This window comes from Esox lucius, chromosome 21 (assembly GCF_011004845.1).
Source record: "Esox lucius isolate fEsoLuc1 chromosome 21, fEsoLuc1.pri, whole genome shotgun sequence".
NCBI lineage: Eukaryota > Metazoa > Chordata > Actinopteri > Esociformes > Esocidae > Esox > Esox lucius.
Genome location: NC_047589.1, coordinates 29,188,586 through 29,202,310, shown reverse-complemented (window position 1 = coordinate 29,202,310; position 13,725 = coordinate 29,188,586). Strand labels below are relative to the sequence as shown.

Below are 13,725 nucleotides of genomic sequence, written 5' to 3'. Positions count from 1 at the left end.
TTATTATCCTGAACAATAGCAGTTTGAAGAAATGTAAACATTGCAAGTTGTAAAACATAATCCAGAAAACATTTGGACATTTGATTTCATTTATTTTACAGCGTTTTTTTAGTAACATTGTGAATAGAAAAGTGGAAATCTCTTTAATTCTTGTTTAATTCTCAAGTGTTCTTACAAGGTTGTTTTCATTGTGATTCTGATAAATTAAGTTAGTTAACTTTGATTTGGCGTTAATGTGGTTGTCCGAGAGTATGGCTTCCACCTCGTTCCCTACTTGCACTTTAGCCCAGGGGCCGTATTCACAAAACATGTTATCTTACCACTAGGAGGAGTGAGACCAACTTATTCACAGATCTTCTAAGACCAACTTTTACTAAGGAATTGGGAGAAGTCTTAAGCTAACAGAAAAGGCGGCGTTGACCCTGTTGCTATGGATGATGTCGTGTTCCACGAACAAGCTTACTTACCATGCCCGCAGAGATTGGCTGATAGGGGAGGGGTCTCTGTCAGTGACTTCATCATAGCAATACTGTAGAAGGATCTGTCATGTTGCCATTTTGGCAAAATAAAGATATTCAAATGAAAATGTAGGTGTCACTGATGAAACATGAAACCGAAAATGATATGCTGACTAGTCAAGATATGTTCAGCTAATTGTCAGCCTCTTACATGTCTGGCAGCTCGTAAAGGAATGCGTGTTCATCTTTTGATGGTGCAGTAATTTCTGTTATGTGTATCTGTAGCACCAACTAAACCGGCTGTTCGAACTATGGCCATAAAGTTGACTTTGTTTCTTTGTAGTTGGTGAAGATCATGAGGAAACCAAATTATTTGTTGCACGATATGGTGTCTGGGCAGGGCATTTATTGTTTTATTTAATATTCTACTGACAGATGACTGAGATACACGTAGTTCTTCTACACTGCATTTTCCCTAGCGTAGAGTTGTCACAACCTTGATCTCGATGTTATTAGGTTGTTTCTGTTTGTTGGTGAAGTGACCGCATCCCTGACTAGCTCTACTATGATCATAAAACCCTCCCGATTAAGTCGATACCTTGTTTAAAGCTTGGTGTCATTAAGTGTTTCTAAATTGTTGACTGGATTATGAGGCAGAATGCCGGCAGCAGCCTGTAGGATAGACCAAAAATATCGGAGTCCTAAACTTAGGACTGACACACCCATTTATTTTAAGAGTTACTCCTAAATCAGCTCGTTAGGAGCTACTTTTAGCTACTTTTGTGAATATGGCCTCTGGACTCTATGGGCTCTAGCGCTAGGAACTACTGAACAAACCCGGCTGTGCCTCTGATACATGGGCCTGGTCAGAGGTGCTTTGACCCGGGCCCCATTCGGACCCAGTCCTGTGGTCAGATGAAGAGGAAGCTGTGGACCTGGGGGCAGGAGCAGCGTGATCTTCTCTGGACCTTCTTCCACGTCCCTCGACATTGGGAGTTCCCCACCGCCTGCCAATGGAGCAGCTCCTCGCTGAGACACGCATAGACAGGGGGGGGTTAGTACGGCTGACACTGTAGAACACGCACACGACACCATTAACGCTGGGTCCATCTCCTGAACACAAGCTGAGTCCTGAAGTGAAAACGTGCAGTTATGGTTCCTCCAGTGTTCTTGTTTCCTGGACCAGTCCTAGTCCATATGACTCTGACCTCTGGCGTACGACGTACGTGACCAGCTGCAGGGGTTTGGGGGGGGGTGTTATTTCAGAGGATCTCCTGAGCGAATGGGGTGACTGTGTGTGACTTCACTGCCTGCGATGAGCTGAGGGGCAAGAAAACTGGCGCTTGATTCAGAGTTGAAACACCTGCATTCCAAAAGGTCAAAGGTCCTTCTAACAGGACGGGTGTGAGGGCTGAAGTCTGCTGGAGCACAGAGAACACTGAAGACCACACAACTAAATGCGTTTTCACGTGGACATGTTTCAGTTTAGATGAATGTAAGTAATTTAGCAGGTCTTATCGCACTAGTGCAGGCATTTATTTTATACTAGCCCCCCTTGGGATTTTAACCCACAACCCTTGTCACAAGCACAAATATCCTGCCCTGTGTGTCATTCTGCTTCACACTACAGAACCAATATCCTGCCCTGTGTGTCATTCTGCTTCACACTACAGAACCAATATCCTGCCCTGTGTGTCATTCTGCTTCACACTGCAGAACCAATATCCTGCCCTGTGGTCTGTTCTGACTCACACTACAGAACCAATATCCTGCCCTGTGGTCTGTTCTGCCTCACACTACAGAACCAATATCCTGCCCTGTGGTCTGTTCTGCCTCACACTACAGAACCAATATCCTGCCCTGTGGTCTGTTCTGCCTCACACTACAGAACCAATATCCTGCCCTGTGGTCTGTTCTGCCTCACACTACAGAACCAATATCCTGCCCTGTGGTCTGTTCTGCCTCACACTACAGAACCAATATCCTGCCCTGTGGTCTGTTCTGCCTCACACTACAGAACCAATATCCTGCCCTGTGGTCTGTTCTGCCTCACACTACAGAACCAATATCCTGCCCTGTGGTCTATTCTGCCTCACACTACAGAACCAATATCCTGCCCTGTGGTCTGTTCTGCCTCACACTACAGAACCAATAACCTGCCCTGTGGTCTATTCTGCCTCACACTACAGAACCAATATCCTGCCCTGTGGTCTGTTCTGCCTCACACTACAGAACCAATATCCTGCCCTGTGGTCTGTTCTGCCTCACACTACAGAACCAATATCCTGCCCTGTGTGTCATTCTGCTTCACACTACAGAACCAATAACCTGCCCTGTGGTCTGTTCTGCCTCACACTACAGAACCAATATCCTGCCCTGTGGTCTGTTCTGCCTCACACTACAGAACCAATAACCTGCCCTGTGGTCTATTCTGCCTCACACTACAGAACCAATATCCTGCCCTGTGGTCTGTTCTGCCTCACACTACAGAACCAATATCCTGCCCTGTGGTCTGTTCTGCCTCACACTACAGAACCAATATCCTGCCCTGTGGTCTGTTCTGACTCACTACATGAGAATGTGTCCCACACTGGGACCATTGGGCCTGAAACAAAGCCTACTCCGCCTCCTATAAAACAGCAACAGTCTCTGGGAACAGTCTCTGGGAACAGTCTCTGGGAACAGTCTCTGGGAATAGCCTCTGGGAACAGTCTCAGGGAACAGTCTCTGGGAACAGTCTCTGGGAACAGCCTCTGGGAACAGTCTCTGGGAACAGTCTCTGGGAACAGCCTCTGGGAACAGTCTCTGGGAACAGTCTCTGGGAACAGCCTCTGGGAACAGTCTCTGGGAACAGCCTCTGGGAACAGTCTCTGGGAACAGTCTCTGGGAACAGCCTCTGGGAACAGTCTCTGGGAACAGTCTCTGGGAACAGTCTCTGGGAACAGCCTCTGGGAACAGTCTCTGGGAACAGTCTCTGGGAACAGTCTCTGGCGGTGACGCGGGTACCTGTTGGATTCCTGTCCATCCCCCTGGCAGCTGGCACTATGGTTCCGCATGGCGGGGGGCTGGCAGGCCACACACACTGAGTGCCCCTCCCTGAGGTAGCGCATCCAGCGGGTGTGTGGCCGGTCCTCCGCCCCACACTGGGCGGTCAGGGACTCCATCCTAAACTCCATACAGAACCTGTCGGGGGGAGGGAGGGGGGGGGCAAGCTCAGAGATACGGTAGATGTGTTGAGTCCCAAATGGCGCACTGCACTGGGGTGGGGCAGGTAGGGGGGGGGTCTCTGGTAAAAGTACTTGATGGCAAACTATTGTTTTGAATTCCGTGGTGCCTGAGCCAGCCCCGGGGGGGGGGGGCCTTCACACGGGGACGCCGGTTGAGGCTGGGGGGGGTGTTTGTCGGATTGTGATCAGAGAGACGCGGTCGTCGTGGTCTGGAGCCTTTGTAAATGCGCTTTTATTCATGGTTCATATCCACTGAACAGTGGTGTTTAATTTCAAAGGGTATCATTATGGGGCTTAGAAATGACACCCAGGTGTGTCTGTGTGTGTGTGTGTGTGTGTGTGTGTGTGTCGGAGTGTGTGTGGGAGTGTGTGTGTGCGGCTGCCAGCTATGCAGGTGAACAAACACTCTGGTTTCTATTCATGATGAGTGCAAAGGATCACACTTCCAACCAGAAACACACTTTTTAACCAAAGAGGAAACCAAGAGGGAATCACCTACGACCTGCCGTAAGCTTTCAGAACACAGTCGTATAGAGCTTATAAGCATTAGTAAGGAAGCAGACAGACCCCACGTCCAGAGGCAGCCCATAGACATCATGGCGAATCCTCCCTTTTCCAAACTCCATGGTGGTGATGAAGGCCGGCCCTGAACAGACAAAAGGCCCCGGCGTTCGCATTAACAGAAACATGTTTAGGCGATGAATAGAAGCATTGTGATCAGGTTAAGATTTTATTCATTTTTTTACACATAAGCATATGAGGTCATGACCCAAGGTCAGGACAGAGGACACTTGCTAGAGTCTGTTATTAACAGGGCCAGAGAGAGGTCAACACAGAGCCTATGACAGTCCGGTATTAACAGGGCCAGGCAGAGGTCAACACAGAGCCTATGACAGTCCGGTATTAACAGGGCAGAGGTCAACACAGAGCCTATGACAGTCCGGTATTAACAGGGCAGAGGTCAACACAGAGCCTATGACAGTCCAGTATTAACAGGGCAGAGGTCAACACAGAGCCTATGACAGTCCGGTATTAACAGGGCAGAGGTCAACACAGAGCCTATGACAGTCCGGTATTAACAGGGCAGAGGTCAACACAGAGCCTATGACAGTCCGGTTTTAACAGGGCAGAGGTCAACACAGAGCCTATGACAGTCCGGTATTAACAGGGCCAGGCAGAGGTCAACACAGAGCCTATGACGGTCAACCTAGGAACCCTGCTTCTTAAAAGCATGTGACTGAAACCATTTGAGTATTCAAAGCAGGTTTTAAAATCTGTATCAGTTAGATTGTGCGTGTGCGTGCAGTGTCTGTCTGTGTGTGTGGTGTGTGTACGTGTGTGGTGTGTGTCTGTGTGTGGTGTCTGTGTGTGGTGTGTATGTGTGTGGTGTGTGTGTGTGTGTGTGTGCAGTGTGTGTCTGTGTGCGATGTGTGTCTGTGTGCGGTGTGTGGTGTGTGTGTGTGTGTGTGGTGTGTGTGGTGTCTGTGTGTGGTGTGTATGTGTGTGTGTTTGTGTGTGTGTGTGGTGTGTGTACGTGTGTGTGTGGTGTGTATGTGTGTGGTGTGTGTGTGTGTGTGTGCGGTGTGTGTCTGTGTGCGATGTGTGTCTGTGTGCGGTGTGTGGTGTGTGTAAATGTGTGGTATGTGTCTGTGTGTGTCTATGTGTGGTGGGTGTACCTGTGTTTGGAGCGCAGTGCTCTGTCTGGTGGGAGCGGTATTCCATGCATCCAGCCAGCTCCTCCAGGCTGGGACACGGCTGTCCGCTGTTGCTTGACTCCCGCTCAATGTGACGCCGCCTACCAATTCATAATTAATAAGGATATCTTTAGAAGTATACGTCCACAAACTAAATATTCCCAAAGTACAAAACATCTTGTGGGGAACACGTGGGTTAAAACACTCCCATCTGGTTCTGGGTAGAGGAACGTAACGGACTGAAGGACTCACCTGACCCGCTTGGATGGTTGGCAGGACTGGGCACAACCACTCCAGTGACTCCACTGGGTCACCAGACATGCCTGGGCTGTACCAGAAACACAGGCACTGGGTTAATATGGAGGATGGGAATATGTATGTAGTATGGAAATATGTATATAGTATGGGAATATGTATGTAGTATGGAAATATGTATGTAGTATGTGAATATGTATGTAGTATGTGACTATGTATATAGTATGGGAATATGTATGTAGTATGGAAATATGTATATAGTATGGAAATATGTATGTAGTATGTGAATATGTATGTAGTATGTGACTATGTATGTAGTATGGGAATATGTATGTAGTATGGAAATATGTATGTAGTATGGGAATATGTATGTAGTATGGAAATATGTATGTAGTATGTGAATATGTATGTAGTATGGGAATATGTATGTAGTATGTGACTATGTATGTAGTATGTGAATATGTATGTAGTATGTGAATATGTATGTAGTATGTGAATATGTATGTAATATGGAAATATGTATGTAGTATGTGAATATGTATGTAGTATGGGAATATGTATGTAGTATGTGAATATGTATGTAGTATGTGAATATGTATTTAGTATGGAAATATGTATGTAGTATGGGAATATGTATGTAGTATGTGAATATGTATGTAGTATGGGAATATGTATGTAGTATGTGACTATGTATGTAGTATGTGAATATGTATGTCACTAACACACATTTAGACATATTTGTGAACAATATTTGAGAGAAATAGGCCTTTTGTGTACATAGAGAAAGTCGTAGATCTTTGAGTTCAGTTCATGATAAATGGCAAAAACAAGTGTTGCATTTATCATTTTGTTCAGTGTAGTATGTGGATATGTATCTAGTATGTGAATATATATGTAGTATGGAAGCATGTATGTAGTATGTGAATATGTATGTAGTATGTACAAGTGGGAATGAATCGTCTATGCAATGAGGCAAATGCAAGTACAAATGTGCAGGGATAGCAACAGTGAAGTTCCTGACATAGACAAGTAGTACAAAGGGAGTAGTGCAACAAGGTCCCTGAGAGGCGGTACTAAGCGGTGGGCGGGGGGGTATGGTTAGTGAGGGGTGGGTCAGAGAGTTCAGCAGGGTTACAGTAGATGGAAAGAAACTATTCCTGAGCCTGCTGGTGCGGGGATTGAAGAGACCTGTACTGCCTGCCTGATGGTAGGAGGGCAAACAGTTTGTGGCCTCTGAAGATGCAGCGCGCCCTGTGCAGACACCACTTGTGCTGGAAGTGTACGACGGCTGGGAGCTGGGCACCAGTGATGTGCCGGCCGGTTTTCACCACCCGTTGCAGGGCTTTCCGGTCTGCCACGGAGCATCCACCAAACCACACCGTGGCGCAGTTCATCAAAATGCTCTCAACTGGGCAGCGATAGAAGTTCACAAGGATCTGGGAAGACAAGCGGGCCTTCGTCAGCATCCTCAGAAAGTACAGGTGCTGCTGTGCCTTTTGGACCAGGGCTGAGGTGTTGAGGGGTCCAGGAGAGGTCCTTGGAGATGTGGACACCCAGGAATTTGAAGCTGGACACATGCTCCACCTCAGTACCATCAATGAGAACTTGGGCGTGACTGCAGCCCCAAAGGACAGAAAATGTAATAGGACCCTATTTGCTATGTACTTAATTTATAGGTCCTGGTAAAACATACAGCACTATTTAGGGTCTATGGTACCATTTGGGATGCATTCTTTTGCTACATTTTCAGTAAGTTTGGCAGTTGAACACATTTCATGCTACTGTGTGTTCAGATGGCAGAGTCCATCTCTAAGGTTCAGAGTCCATTAGGAGTCCATCTCTAAGGTTCAGAGTCCATTAGGAGTCCATCTCTAAGGTTCTGAGTCCATCCCGAGTCCCTCCCTGAGGTTCAGAGTCCATCCTGAATCCATCCCTGAGGTTCAGAGTCCATCCTGAATCCATCCCTGAGGTTCAGAGTCCATCCTGAATCCATCCCTGAGATTCAGAGTCCATCCTGAATCCATCCCTGAGGTTCAGAGTCCATCCTGAATCCATCCCTGAGGTTCAGAGTCCATCCTGAATCCATCCCTGAGGTTCAGAGTCCATCCTGAATCCATCCCTGAGGTTCAGAGTCCATCCTGAATCCATCCCTGAGGTGAACATTGTTTAAGGGCCCACATTCTCCCACTCTCCCTACCCTCTACTTCACCTAAAAGTACAAGCATGGTCCTAAATGGCACCCTAGCCCTGAAGCAGTGCTCCCTACTGGGGACGAGGAAACAATTCAGTTGGCTGCCTGGTTTCTATAGTAACTCATACATGAATTAACACACAGGATGGTATTATATCAGGAATGCTGTAATCCCTAAGAGCCCTGGGGGTAGTCTAGCCATCTACCCACGTAACATTTTCTTAATTCATCAGACACATTTATCCAGAGGGACTGACAGCAGTGGGCAGGTACATTGCACATGTATTTGGTTCTTCTTTCTCTTATCCTTTGCCTTTGTCTTTATTCAATAGAGCAGAAAAGATTCAAAACAAGTAGGGCACTGTGAAGGGGGTGGCATTTGGGACACATGTGATTGGGCGGCCGTGTCTGACATCTTACCTGGGCACGCGGTCGGGTAGTCATGGCAACAGTCCAAGGTCCTGACGCAGACCTCGTCACAGTAGCAGGTTCCGTACACGCGGTCCGCTCTCCAGTCTGTTGTCGTGCAAGAGTTGTCCGAACCCCTGCAGCACTTACTGGCACACCCCCCTTCCACAGCCGCATGGTACGACCCCAGCAGGGCGGCCACCAGCAACAACACGCAATCCACAGACGACGCCATCGCCGGGGGGTTGACGGGGGGGGACGACCTCCGAGGATTCCCCAAAATGTTGAAGAAGCCCCGCCTGAAAACTGTGGGTTGTCGCTGTGGTTTGTGTATGTCCTCTCCGACTCAGCGCGTGGTTTCCCTCGCAGAGCGCAGCTCTCTCATGCTGTTACTGTGTGGAGGACAGGGAGGATCGGATAAACACCGTCCTGGTTTCAGCCTTTCCTCAGACCGGCACCAATCCAGCTTCTTCCAAGCTCAGTCCCATCCTATCGGGCCGTCTTCAGCCAGTCACTGAACACACTCCCAGCCCGGTACAGTCCAGCCCGTCTGATCCCCGGTTCTGCGCAGCTTACCCCGGTCTCAGACCTGACTGCACCGCGCCACCGGAGACCTTGTGACCTGAAATTCCTGCGCCCACAGAGACCTTCAGCGTACCAGCGGGTCGAGCAGAAGGAAAGTTTCAATCTGGATCCACAACCAAACAGTTAACAAAAACCGTTCTCACGGGGACACACACAGCTCTGATACACACACTCTCAGTCTGTCAGGTGTCTGCTTTTGCCAACACAGACCTCTGGCTCCTGATATTCATTCTCCCTCTCCCTCCCTTTCTCTCCCTCCCTCCCTCCCTCCCACCCTCCCTCTCTCTCTCTCTCTCCCTCCCTCCCTCCCTCTCTCTCCTTCCCTTTCTTGTTATCACACACACAAAACACACACACTGTGTCACTCCCTCCCTCTCCCAAAGGAGGAGTCATTCTGTTTCCTTCTCTATCTCTTTTCTCTTTTATTTATTTCTCTTTCTTTCTCATTTTCTCTCTCTTTCTCTGCCTTGCTCTCTCTTCTTTATATGCTGTATGTGACTCTCTTTTTCCTACATTCCCTTGTTTTTTTTTTTAGGTAGAAATGCACACCTTTCCTACGCATGCCTTTCTTTTACACGTCTCATTAGTTAGTTTAGACTCACCTTAAAGCGACCGACAGGAGAGTCTGCCTTGCACACAATGAAAACATTCAAAGGTGTACTTCAAGCATTTTTAAACTTGGCCTTATTTTTACTCTTAACTTGCTGGTGGATGAACGCGTTCAGAATACTAGCAATCAATAAAAGAAAGCCATCAAAAGTTTATCTTTGTCAACTGCCAACTCGTGCCAAAATATACACAGAAAATATAGTTTATTTAAAAAGTTATTATTAATAAAATAATTTAAATAGAATTAAAACATTGATATGGGCTTCTATACCTACCGAAAGTGCCATCTTCTATAAGTTGCAGATTATTCACCTACATCGGACATTAAACATAAATATGATCAAATATATAGTAGCACGAATCACACAAACCAAGTAATAGCATCAATCAATCAAACTAATGTCATGATGAGGAATGTAAGTTATACCAACTGAAGCTAAAATTGACAGTTAAATATGACTCATAGTGGGTAATATTTAACATACTGTCCAAACACTGTACAAATGCCTACAGGACATTGTTTTGATAGCAACCCTAACAAAACAACTGACCAAATCATTATAATTATAATAATTTCCTTAGGTTCAAGGTTGGAATTCGATTGCAGAAAAAGGTACATTCAAGAAAGTACGTACTTCAAGCATATCCTGTTTTTCCAGATTTCTATAAAACAGAATGTGTTATTGCTTACAACAAGAGTCATATAGTCATAATACCAAAAGTATAATGAAATACGTAAAAAGCATCTCTTCTGTTTAGAAATGCAGCGTGTGTGCCTAAACCACAGAATGATAACTGCATGAACTGTCCATAAATAATTTTATTGTGAGTAGACCACTGATTGGCAGACTCGTCCTTATCTGGACTCCTGATCGCTCAAAGTCTTTGGGAGGATAATGTAGTCCACAGAGCATCTAATCTGGACTCCTGATCGCTCAAACTGTTTGGGAGGATGATGTCATCCACAGAGCATCTAATCTGGACCCCTGATAGCTCAAACTCTTTGGGAGGACAATGTAGTCCACAGAGCATCTAATCTGGACTCCTGATCACTCAAACTCTTTGGGAGGATAATGTCATCCACAGAGCATCTAATCTGGACTCCTGATAGCTCAAACTCTTTGGGAGGATAATGTAGTCCACAGAGCATCTAATCTGGACTCCTGATAGCTCAAACTCTTTGGGGGGATAATGTCATCCACAGAGCATCTTATCTGGACTCCTGATCACTCAAACTCTTTGGAAGGATAATGTCGTCCACAGAGCATCTAATCTGGACTCCTGATAGCTCAAACTCTTTGGGGGGATAATGTCATCCACAGAGCATCTTATCTGGACTCCTGATCACTCAAACTCTTTGGAAGGATAATGTCATCCACAGAGCATCTTATCTGTACTCCTGATCACTCAAACTCTTTGGGAGGATAATGTCGTCCACAGAGCATCTAATCTGGACTCCTGATAGCTCAAACTCTTTGGGAGGATAATGTCATCCACAGAGCATCTAATCTGGACTCCTGATTGCTCAAACTCTTTGGGAGGATAATGTCGTCCACAGAACATTTCATTCAAATGGTCTGACTGATAGAAAGTTGTTTTTTTCTGTTTGCATGAATCCAGGACAATATTTGGGGAACCGTCAAAAGGGCCATTTTCACTGGGCAGTTGCTTTAGGCGGGTTAAACTCATATAATATTTCCCCTCGCTCTACCCCTCCCCTTTCTCTCCCCCTATCTCCCTTCTCTCCCCCCTTGCTCCCTCTCTCTCCATATCCCTACACCCGCTTTCCTCTTTGCTGTGCCAATTTCACCCATCAATTCTTGGCCCCTTCCCAGGAGCCTCAGGGCCAGAGTCAGGAATGCGAGTGATTGGCTGGCTTCCAGGTCCGAGTGCCTCCAGGCCCACAGGACAGAACAGCACCAGAGCCCTCATGGACTCCTGGACTGTACTTTTCACCCGCAGGGAACGGGCAGCGCCGTTTGGAAACACAAGCCGCCGCCTTCACGGCCGAATAACAAAATACATTCCTCACTGTCTGACATGCAGCATAGCGGAGAGGTGGGGAATAACAAATTCCCAGGCTGTTCCCAGGTCAGATCACAGAAATGCCTTCATCTGCTACACGTGGATTGAGGATTATAGATCATTTTGACCATTATATTTCCTACATGCACTTGTTTTGACTGTAGTGTAGTGCCCTATACAGGGAATAGGGGGATGTGTGGCACATAGAATTACATTAGATTATTCATGAAAAACACACTACCAAAACAAGACACACTGACACTCTACAAAGACAAACACACACACACACTACAGAGAAACACACACACTGACACACTGACACCCTACATAGACACTCACACTGACACACTACATAGACACACACACTCTGACACCCTACATAGACACACACCCACTGACACACTACATAGACACACACACACTACATAGACACACACACTGACACACTACATAGACACACACACTCTGACACCCTACATAGACACACACCCACTGACACACTACATAGACACACACACACTACATAGACACACACACTGACACACTACATAGACACACACCCACTGACACACTACATAGACACACCCAATCTGACACACTACATAGACACACACACTCTGACACACTACATAGACACACACCCACTGACACACTACATAGACACACACACTCTGACACACTGCATAGACACACACTCGCTGACACACTACATAGACACACACACTCTGACACACTACATAGACACACACACTCTGACACACTACATAGACACACACACTGACACGCTACATAGACACACACCCACTCACCCATTACATAGACACACACACTCTGACACACTACATACACACACACACTCTGACACACTACATAGACACAAACACTCTGACCCCCTACATAGACACACACCCACTGACACACTACATAGACACACACACTGACACACTACATAGACACACACACTCTGACACACTACATAGACACACAACCACTGACACACTACATAGACACACAACCACTGACACACTACATAGACACACACCCACTGACACACTACAGGGACCTGGTAATGCATACAGTAGAGGTAGTAGAGGTAGTACAGGTAGAATATTGTGGAGAACGCACCCCTCTCTCTCCTCCTCTCACTCCTCCCCCTCTCCTCCTTCAGTACCAGCAGAGAAAGGTAGAACATTACAGAGCTCTCCTCATCAATCTTTGAACATCTAAAACTATAAAGTCTAAAAGAAATATGTGCAGTCATCCTCTGAAACCTGAAATCTTGATGCAGTCTTCTAGCCAATATAATTGACTCAAACTGTCCTACACTGTCAACCCATGTGCCTTTATGAAACCTTTCTTAAAAAGTGTGTGTATGAATGTAGGGTGCTAATGATTTCACCTCTTGCTGAGGATTTTAGAGCAGAAAGGAGGGAAGGATAGAGAAATGAGAAGAAAGGGAGTGAGGTACAGAGGGAAGGCGAAGAGGAGAGTAAGTGTGTAAAGCGAAGATGAAAGACTGTGTGTGTGTGTGTGTGTGTGTGTGTGTGTGTGTGTGACGGCCTCCTGATCCGGGCAGTCTGGTTCTCTGTCAGAGATGATCAGCCATCAGGATAATTCCCTTTGTCTATCTCAGGGTTCATCCAGTCTCTGTTCATTCTCTCTTGTTCTCTTTCTCTCTGTTTCTAAGACAATGTTTTCTGTAGTGTGTGTGTGTGTGTGTGTGTGTGTGTGTGTAGATTAGTGTGTGTGTGTGTGTAGATTAGTGTGTGTAGATGCAGAAGCACATGACTGAGATCATGTTTTATGGATCGTTGACTACAGACACGGTTTACTGTCATCAGTAGGAGGCATATACTGTTTATTTTCTTCGCTCTGACATAGAGTCAGGAACCTGGTTTAAAAGGTTGTGACCTCGTTGTTAAAGCTCATTAAAACACAACAAACACACACATACACACTCACACACACAGACCAGTCAGCCACACGCACACAGACGGTTACTCCAGTTGCTGCGTTTCTCCGGTTGCTCTGGTGTTCCAGTGGTGCCCTCGTCCTGTCCGGGGCTCCAGCTCGCCAGTTCTCTACCTGATGGCAGGAGACGATGGGTCCAAACCTGACAGTGTCCTCTTCTAACTGGCGGCAGGAGACGATGGGTTCAAACCTGATAGGGTCCTCTTCTAACTGGCGGCAGGAGACGATGGGTTCAAACCTGACAGTGTCCTCTTCTAACTAGCGGCAGGAGACGATGGGTTCAAACCTGACAGTGTCCTCTT

The 13,725-nt window shown here is 46.6% G+C and overlaps 1 protein-coding gene across 1 annotated transcript; it reads right to left on the bottom strand.

Annotated features, from left to right (window-relative positions):
* Positions 1 to 75: 75 nt before the first annotated feature.
* On the bottom strand, positions 76 to 9,048 carry LOC105019640 (somatomedin-B and thrombospondin type-1 domain-containing protein). Its single transcript, XM_013139728.4, has 6 exons — positions 8,246 to 9,048; positions 5,632 to 5,707; positions 5,362 to 5,480; positions 4,253 to 4,331; positions 3,465 to 3,641; positions 76 to 1,487 (listed from the first exon to the last, which is right to left on the bottom strand). Exons 1-6 carry the CDS (start codon positions 8,466 to 8,468, stop codon positions 1,370 to 1,372), a joined length of 792 nt encoding a protein of 263 aa, XP_012995182.1. The 5' UTR covers positions 8,469 to 9,048; the 3' UTR covers positions 76 to 1,369.
* Positions 9,049 to 13,725: the final 4,677 nt, after the last annotated feature.

Bases quoted from the DNA above. Each gene is read 5' to 3' on its own strand.
- LOC105019640 (XM_013139728.4), bottom strand. From the start codon at position 8,468: ATGGCGTCGTCTGTGGATTGCGTGTTGTTGCTGGTGGCCGCCCTGCTG. The intron at 5,708-8,245 runs GTAAGATGTCAG...TTTCTGGTACAG, and splicing joins CTACCCGACCGCGTGCCCAG to CCCAGGCATGTCTGGTGACC. The intron at 3,642-4,252 runs GTCTGTCTGCTT...TCCCCCCGACAG, and splicing joins GGGCTGCCTCTGGACGTGGG to GTTCTGTATGGAGTTTAGGA.